Source organism: Aplysia californica, unplaced genomic scaffold (assembly GCF_000002075.1).
Source record: "Aplysia californica isolate F4 #8 unplaced genomic scaffold, AplCal3.0 scaffold00261, whole genome shotgun sequence".
Classification (NCBI taxonomy): domain Eukaryota; kingdom Metazoa; phylum Mollusca; class Gastropoda; order Aplysiida; family Aplysiidae; genus Aplysia; species Aplysia californica.
This window is the reverse complement of record NW_004797531.1, coordinates 753,084-762,484: the sequence shown is the minus strand read 5'-3', so window position 1 is coordinate 762,484 and position 9,401 is coordinate 753,084. Positions and strand designations below refer to the sequence as shown.

General features: G+C 42.3%; 1 protein-coding gene across 1 annotated transcript; it reads left to right on the top strand.

The window, feature by feature from the left end:
• Window positions 1-2,119: 2,119 nt before the first annotated feature.
• On the top strand, window positions 2,120-9,390 carry LOC101857416. The gene is made up of 3 exons (XM_005100818.2): window positions 2,120-2,272; window positions 3,040-3,123; window positions 6,745-9,390. Exons 1-3 carry the CDS (start codon window positions 2,204-2,206, stop codon window positions 8,062-8,064), a joined length of 1,473 nt encoding a protein of 490 aa, XP_005100875.1. The 5' UTR covers window positions 2,120-2,203; the 3' UTR covers window positions 8,065-9,390.
• The last annotated feature ends 11 nt before the right edge of the window (window positions 9,391-9,401 follow it).

The following is a 9,401-nucleotide window of genomic DNA, read 5'->3' as shown; positions in this document are numbered from 1 at the left end:
CGAGGGGAGGAGTTGATCTTGCGAGAACTTCCGGCGGGTGAGAATAGCCACTTTCAAAACAATAACAAAGTGTCAAAGTGGAATCAAGGCCAAGATCTAGATCTAGACTCTGACAACATTTTGTGAAGTTCCAGCAGAAAAATAAACATTAAATATCACCATAATACATCAACATACTGCATTGTCTGGAATCCATTGTGGTTCTTGCATCATGAAGGGGCTTGCAATTTTATCATCTACAAAAACCATCCTGTAGCCGCTTTTAGATTTTACAAGCTTCTTGTTGCTCTGCGCCATTTTGAAACCGGATGTACACACCTTCTATCTTTCTTGTAACTCCGTTCAAACATTTGTAAGCGGGTGTCTTTCACTGACGAGCAGATTCGTTTGCTTCTGTCCCAGACATGACACAAGTAAATTGAATGGTGATCGAATTACTGATTGTTGGAAATGAGAATGCAGTGTCGTACATGTACTGGTAAGAGTAGTCTTCTCAAACCAAACTTTGGTTCTCTTTCTTTTGATGCTCCTATCAGGTTACATTTTTTTCTAACCTCAAGGGAAATAGCCTGTTTTCGGCATCTGTTGTTTTTCTTTTCTTTTTTGTTTTTAAAAACCTTAAACCAGATTCAGATCAGGTGTTGAAATAAATGATTTGGTGACCAGACATTTACCATTATCTTTAAATGTGTTATATATATATATATATATATATATATATATATATTATATATAATTATATAACCTCGTATGCCGCCCACCGTTATTTCGCTAGCCCTCTTCGCCAGGTTTGCCAAAACACAAAAAGGAGCACGTAGATTCTTTGTAAACATAGCATTTACGCGCATTTACACCGACATCCACCATCCGCCTCTGTCATGAGTTGTATGGTCCTTATTTAACTAAAGAAAATTTACCCTGCCAAACCGCCAACGAACTGGTCGCTAAAGGTAAACACTGCGCAGGGCACACAACACTCACATGCATGATAGCTTGAATACTTCTAGATAACCTTTCTCTCACGAGAAGTCATCTACAGAAAGAGAGACAGACAGACAGACAGAGGGTGAGAGATAGAGAGACAGACAGACATGGGGGGAGGAGAGAGAGAGAGAGAAGGAGAGAGAGAGAGAGAGAGAGAGAGAGAGAGAGAGAGAGAGAGAGAGAGAAGACTCTTGGCTCTGAATACATATGCATAAAGGAACATGTATAGACTCTAGATCTATTAAAAACAAAAAGATTCTTTTCAAACACAGCCGCACAGCAGAATCATGTTCCTTGACGTTAGGCAATCGAGGCCGTTGTACCCCGTTGTATCGCCAACTTTATTATATCATCATCATCATCCAGTGCCAAATCTGCGATAGACATCGGGGATCATATGTTTCATCATTCATTCCTTTGCTTGGATGCTCTTTAAAAAAAGCTATTTTCCCCTGGTCGCTCCCCGTTACCCATTCTGGGCCTACCCCTTCCTCGTTTGCCTTCTATTCTGACAGGGAGAGCTAGACGTCCAAGGCCTTTATGTCTATTCAGCTGTCCCAGAAACTGCATTTGTCGTTTCCTGATTGTTTTTAACAGTGGGCGTCACACGTGGGCTTCATCAAGCACCACCTTATATGGTTTATTTTTCCTTCCACGATATTCTCAGCATTCTCGTAAGAAATCACATTTCTGTTGCTTCTATTTTATTTTCACTGTCTTTAGTGATTGTCCAGCATTCACAACCTTATAGAAGGGCTGACCATACGTATCATTTCAGAACTTTCATTTTGGTAGCATATATATATATAGTTTCAGTAATTAGGCAAAGTATTTTAACCCCTTCACTGTCAAACCTGAGATTGCTACGCACCCTTTGATAAGATAATGCTCCCTGCTTGGTAGTGGAAGGGTTAAAGAATAGACTACGACTGTATCAATAAATATTTTGGGAAAGGTGAGTTGCATTTTATTAATTTATTGGTGCGCTTTCATTTGGCGCAAGGGAGAATGAGACGTACAGAAATGACGCTATCAGAATATGAGTTCTTTCCTCACGTCTGAAAAAAGGTAGAAAAGGAATTTTCCCCATGATGAATTTAATTGACTTTTGTTACCCCGGAAGCTGGCCTTTGACAGTGCATGTCGCTGCGTGTAGATCTATGTCTGAAGACAAAACAGCTCAGGCTAAGCGATTAAAACTGTAATCCAGAATCAAACTATGACGACTGCATCGGACAAGACGCCTCTTGTACCCCCTGCGTTGAAGCGACTTGGTCATGACAGCACTGTAAGTGCATTCCTCTCATCAGCAGAAGCCATTAAAGAATTATTATCTCGGGATGTCGTACCCACGTTACACAGCATATAGATCTACCGCCCATCCGTGGGACCATGGGACAATCGGTATAAGCCGTCATATAACGAACGGCACTGTACTGTTTTGCACAGTATAATGTACAGCTTGGCTTATCCTGTCTAACTGGGGTCTTACTTATTGTTTTACAGTCAGGGCTACACCTTCTTTTTAGAGTTAAAGTTGATGATTGATTCGAACGTTATGGTAAGGTTTCAGAGTTGTGGGTTGGTTCAATTTAAGGGCAAAACATTTTAGGGCTCGGATATAGTTTAGGTGACTGTTGATTTTCATTACTTTTGTAGTACGTGTGGCCTGCCTATTTCCCGGAAAGTATGCTCGCTCTTAAAGGTACGATTTCTTGTGGATAGAATAAATTGTATGGTCAAAGAGAGCACGAATTTTCATTATTGTATGATAGTAATATGGGGTGATTTTTCGAATCTTAAGTCCAATCGGATGCTACCGACTTAAGTGAGTAAAAAGCTCTCCAAACAACCGAAGTTCAAAAACAATTCTTTCTGGATTCGAACTAAGGCCAGCCACAGTCCAGACTATAGCCCAACACTAAACCAACTAAGCTGAAACCAACTAAGCTATCGGTGCTCCCGGGTTTTCCACCGGTAACACTTAAGTCTCTCTTCAAGAATTAAAAGAAGAAATGTGTACAGACCCCGTAATCTTTCTTTGCCTTTTTCCAGATATTATGGCAAGATTTGGATGCCTTGACCGAGCTCACCTACTGTGAGGATCCACAGGAGCATGCCAGCTCTCATGCATTTCAGGTATATTCCTAAGGGAAATGAGGGGATGCTGTTAGCTCGGTTATTTTCATCCCTGACTGTCACGAGCACACTATAACCCCTGTAACTCTCAAGGAAATCAGTATTCGCCTACTTCACCCTGGTATCGGGTGTAGGGCGCTCTCCACCGTTCTGTGTTCTGGGCGATCTTCTCTATCTTCAGTTAATTGTACCCCATATGCCTGACATCTGCCTCTAGATCATTCTCAGGGTTTCGGCCTTCCTCTCTTTATCCTCCAACAGGGGTTCCATCTTAGACTTCGTCTTGTCACGTTGTGGACTGGCTTTCTGAGGGCATGTCCAACTCATCGCCATCTTCTCCTCGTCTTGATCCCAAGGCCAATAAGTTGTTGTTTGGTTCTCCTTATTTACACAACATTTTTGATAGTGTCTGGCCCGGGGATTTTCATGATCTTATTCAGGAAATCATTAATGAAGGGCAAAAATTTGCTTATGATCTGCCTTGTTAATTTCTTTTTTTTTCCCAACCCATACAATATTAATACACGTTATATACATAAATATATATATATATATATATATATATATATATATATATATGTGTGTGTGTGTGTGTGTGTGTGTGTGTGTGTGTGTGTGTGTGTGTGTGTGTGTGTGTGTGTGTGTGTGTGTGTGTGTGTATACAGTGGCTTCCAAGAGAAACTTGAAAATGTAATCATCGTGTTAAAGACTTGCACTACGCGCCCATGCAGCATGCCTACTTAAAGCTAATTAGATTCATCATCATCTGACACACTAATATTTCATCTATGTCAAGAGATGCCGAGATATATGGTCACTCAAAACTGAACTTACAAAATCAGGCTTGGCAAAATTGTCCGAAAACAAAAAAACGTAAAATTGTGTTCGCGCGTGTATTGAGGTGCATCAACTTCGATGGAATTGATATCAAATTAAAAGAGAATATTATTGTCTGTCTCTGCAATGAGAAGCATCTTCTGATGATACAGTAGAGCACACCTCTAAAGAACACTCTTTTAAAGAACTGACAGAAATAGAGAACACGTTTCGTTGCCCCGGTTTTTTTTTTTGGGGGGGGGGGGTTGTTGTTGTTTTTTTGTGTCATTTATATTTTGACGCATTTAGCGAACATACGATAACGAACTGACGGCTGTAACGAACCAATTCTCTTGCCCAACAAGTCTTTCTCCTCCTTATTTACGACTGAAGTAACGAACCAGACCATCTCTATGAGTTGACCAAACCAAGAGTTGCCCATCTGCTACGGGAGTCTGCTTACACAGACATTGACACTGGTGTGCAAACAGCAGCAGTGCTTTCCGATGTTGAAATTATGGAGCAAGTGAAGGAATGAAGGAAGCTTCTACTTCTCAAACAGTGAAGACCATGAGCAGATAACTGTGACAGTGAGCTTCGCGGAGGCAAAACAAAACATGGAGAAATTGAGAAACTATTTCGGAGTCAATGGGACGGTGGGGGGGGGGGGATTTTTTTACGTTCTTGGGGACAAACAACTTTATAGGAGAAAGAGGGAAGCAGCCAACTTCCACAGCTTCCTTTTTTTCCCCTTCTCTTGGGAAAAAATAAGTTACTGTACATGTACCATATATACTATTCCTATTATTATGACGGGAAAAGAATATATGGGAAAAAGTATGTGTGTGTGTGTGTGTGTGTGTGTGTGTGTGTGTGTGTGTGTGTGTGTGTTGACTGAAATAAAGAACTACTGATATAAAGAACTGTATTTTCTGCCCAGGCTTGTTCTTTATATCAGTGTTTCACTGTATTTTCAACCAGATTGGAAAACAGAGCAGTCACAAAAACCAAACAAAAAACCTAACCTTAACAGTACATAATGTGTTCATTTGTATATTGTTTTTTTTAATTTTTTTTATTTAAGAGCTGTTGGTTTCATCTGAAACAAGAAACCTTTTTTTTTCACATGGACTGTGTTAGATTTTGGACATAATCACCTGTCAGTGAAGAAGAGGGCCCGCAAAACTGTCATGGTTTTGGGTGGTCTAGGGTTGAATGAACACCCCCCTCCCCCCTCCTCTCCCACCCTCGTGTGAATCACCGGATGGCTTGGCTTGGTGGACTACATCTCACAAGTGCTGGAACGGAACGTCATGTCAGACCCTCATTTTCGTCATGGTAACATTCAAGTAGACATCTCCAAGCATAGCAAAACACTTTCTCACAGGACCAATACCACGTTTCAATTTTTGGAAAACCAAATCCTATCAACGTTGGAGATGTCACCAGTAATTGGCCCCAGTGTGAATCCTACAAGTATGTGAAGCCGCCTTGAAACAGAAGCTTAAGAAAAGCGACTTTGCTCTCAATTCAGACCCTTCATTCGCAACTCCTTGTGACATTTGGAGTGAAATGATAGATAATTATGACCAAATTTTAATAGAGGCGATGCCCAAAGGGTTTTAATAGAGACGATGCCCAAAGGGTTCGTGCTTTACACAAAACCAATAGAATCCTAAGTAAAGCAACAATAAGCACATAATGTTAAGTCCAAATTCTGTGTGGCATTTGTTATTGCTCTTTTCCATTTTGTTTGAAAATGTAGTAATAAAATATCGTAATAAAATAGTGTTAATTGCTGAGACAAAATTCTCTATTCATTGGATATGCAATGTTTGTCCATTTTATCAATACTGTTGCTCCTCAATACATTCACGAGGACAACTTTACGTTTTTTTGATTTTGCACAATTTTGCCAAGCCTAATTTTTTAAGGTCAATTTTGAGTGTCCATATCTGCAGAATGTATTTTGTTTAATTTTTTCATTGGTATGCTGTATGAGTAGGTAGTGCAAGGCTTAAACACGATGATTTGGCGATTACATATATTCAAGTTTCTTTGGATGCCACTACAGCCGGATCTTTGAACTTTTCATGACGGTTCTCAATCTCCTGACAGACTGTAACTGTTAGAATGCTCCCCTTACGTTCCAATCCTGCTCTTGACAACAAAGACTTGTCCTCCCGTATCGCCTATAACACTTCCTAGACATGAAAAAGATGTTCGACTTCTTAAAACAATCCCCCCCCCCCCGCCCGCCCCACCATTCTTGCCTATTTCTATTGACCCAAGTCTTCATTTACTCATACAGTTTCTCAAGCAGCCCAATACCCCCATCACCGCTATTATGGTTGTTTTATTCTTCTATTCGGTAAAGGTCTCTTTCATACCCCCATTCTGGACTTACTTGACTGTGCCCATCCTGGACCTTCACTCCCTGTGGGACCAACATGGGGGTAGTCATAATGTTATGTGTCCAAGACTATTTTAACATTATACGAGTGGAGGGCGTGGGGGGGGGGCGTGCTGAAGTAGACAAGTAGACCTGTACATTCCTTTTTTGAGGAACTGTCCCGGACAATGAAGTATTATCTCTTATCTTACTTTAAAGCAGGTGGAGAATGAGGAAAGGGAAGTCGGGGGTGGGGGGGGGGGGGTTATAGTTCACTGTTCTACAATTGACCATTGGCCAAACTAAGTACCGGATAATGATTTTCCCTCTCTTAAAGTTTTTCGCGGAGAACGTTTTTTTAAGTACACCCAACGATTCATACAATTCCAACTCTTTGCCCAACAACTTTTCAGCTCCCCAGCTCTCCACCACGCGCTGCTCGCTCAACTATCAGCGGGGTGGTGACTCAGTTCAACCAGCTACGATACCGGAAGTCAACTATAGACCGAATATCGTCTGCCATTGGGGGTATTTTCAGACGCATCTGCGGCCATGGTGGGCGAGGCCTTCCACTGCTCGAAGAAGTCGAAGAACCACATGGTCCTGAAGGAAAAGAAAACATTCAGAAAACTGTTCCAACTGTAGTTGGTGGTTTGTTTTCAGACATCAGTGAATTGAGCGACGGCTTTAGCAACGTTTCCGTTGAGAGTTTTACCGGGTTTGATTTCATGGACAGAAGAGCGCAAAGGAAAGCGACTACAGAGGGCGTGTGTGGTCAAGAACAAGGGTGTCCAATGGAAGTTAAAGGCAGCGCTGCCAACGAGAAGCTGCGTTGGAACACGAAGAGACAGAGGTGGACATCTTCACCCAAAAAGTACAGCGAGCTTGATGAGGGCTCTGGTAAATATACCCCTGACCATGAGGACACCGCCAATGGTACGAAACCAAAAGTTATCGAAACATCGCTTAAGAAGTCTGGAAGCTTTGGAGAGACAGGTGATAGTCTGAATGAAGCCAAAATAGGTCAGCTATGTCCATCCCACCAAGCATCTAAATATGATGATGGAGGTAGGATTTATAGTTTATTCAAGGGCATAAGAAACCTATATAAATTGAGACGTCGAAAGAAAAAGTCTGCAGGAAAGAGAATGCATCCCGATTTCGATGAAGCAGAGAGCCCACGTAATAGCTCTTTCTCCCTGGACAATGAATGGGATCCTTGGGGCGGTGCAGAGATGGAGACCGCTATTGACCTAGAATGGAGCCTGAGTGGTCTACGCAGGCGCAGTTCTTCCTACGACGTGCTCAGCGTAAGAGAATCTTCCACAAATCAGAACAGTTTTACCGACACTCTGAGACACATAGATTGCTTGAACGCCAATGTCGGCCCAGCTCTGTCATCTCGGCTCTGTTTCTCAGCTATGGCAGCTGTCGGTCGAGACAAGCCGAGCGCGCCACTTGATGACACTTCAGTGCTGTCTCACAGCAAATCAGAAAACTTCCTCGAGGGGAGCCAGGGTCTTGCAAGACACGCAGGTAATCAGAGTGGCGGATTGGTCCACTCTGGACATTTGTCAGAGTCGAAAGAAGATCTGGTGGGCTTCAACGAAGATGCAATGAGGGATAACGCTTCCTTCACGCTCTGCGCGTGCTGCTCGGAGCCGACTCCGTGCCACTTGCAAAGCGCCCCATGGCAGTGTCGGCATGAATGGGACCAGCCGGTGCTCACTTAGTCTCTTTGTCCTGACTTGACTCTAACGTAAACAGACGAGCAAATTTACAGCCAAACTTCATTGTACCCCCCCCCTTCCAACCGCTCCCCGTTGTACAAGGAACGTCTATATCAACATAGCATCCAAGCCTTTACACACAGCCATCCGCCATCCGCCAAGTGACTGAATTGTACCGTCCCTAACAAATGTAGATTTGCCCCTATAATACAGCCAGTGAACTGGCCACTCGAGGTACACAGTACACACAATACACGCGGCGTAGAGCGCCCACTGGGTGGCTGCTTGATCATTTCTTTCCCACACACGTCTCTGCAAGTTCGGCCTATTTCCGGCGTTTGTTGTCGATTTGCTCCCGATTTGCGCTGATTATGAAAATGTTATTAGTTGTAGACTTTTACCAATATTTAGATAATCACTGGAATGAAATTTCAAAGTTGTCAAGAGAACCAACTGCTCCACATCAGCCTGCCGGTAAAATCTATGGCGTCCCCATTTATCAGTCCATGAGGCTTTTATATTATTGTGAGGGCTCGCGCTCAAGTCTACAAGACCGGTTTAAGTAAGGCTACTCGAGGACTGACGTATCGGTTACATAAAAAAAACAGCACGTTTACGATGTCCTTGACACCCAGCTTCTGACCCTAGCTTCTTTTAATTTGAATTTACCCCGAGGCTTTACATAATTGGTTGCTTGTTTATTTTTCCATAGACATAGCAATCGCCCAAGACAGGTGTAAATGAGGCAAGACTGACGCAGTTTGGCTCTAGTCTCTTGCCTTTTCCAGTCTACCACTAGTCAAGATGACCATCGTTGCCATCCCGTTTTTCCATCAGCCCCGCTGTTCCGCTAACTTCACGCTTGTCCCAAGGTAGTCAGTAGATCTACATCGTGTAAGGAAGTTTGACTGTAGCACAGATTTATTCCTTTTTGGCAAGAGTTGGGAAAACCATTTTACGCTTCGTTCTCCCTGAGAATTGAAAAAGGCCCTTTGTTCCTATAAAGCGTATAATATGAAGATGATGGAAATACTGAAATTGCTTGAATAAAAGTTGTTGCTTTGAATTCACTTCCTCAAGTCGTACCTTATAAAGGCACTTCTATTAACGTTCCTAAAATGCACAAGACGTATGTCAAGATACAAGGTATAATTTTAAGTGTCTTTCCTCAACTTTGTAAAGGTTGCACTTGTCAGGGTAAAACGTGTTCATTCATACGAAAAGTGTATAAAAAAATTAAAAACAGTAAATATTTACGAGAGGAATAATTGATCTTAGTGTGCACCCCATTCCTTCCTCACCCTCTCCAAACCTACATTTCTCTCTTTCCCCTCCCCTCC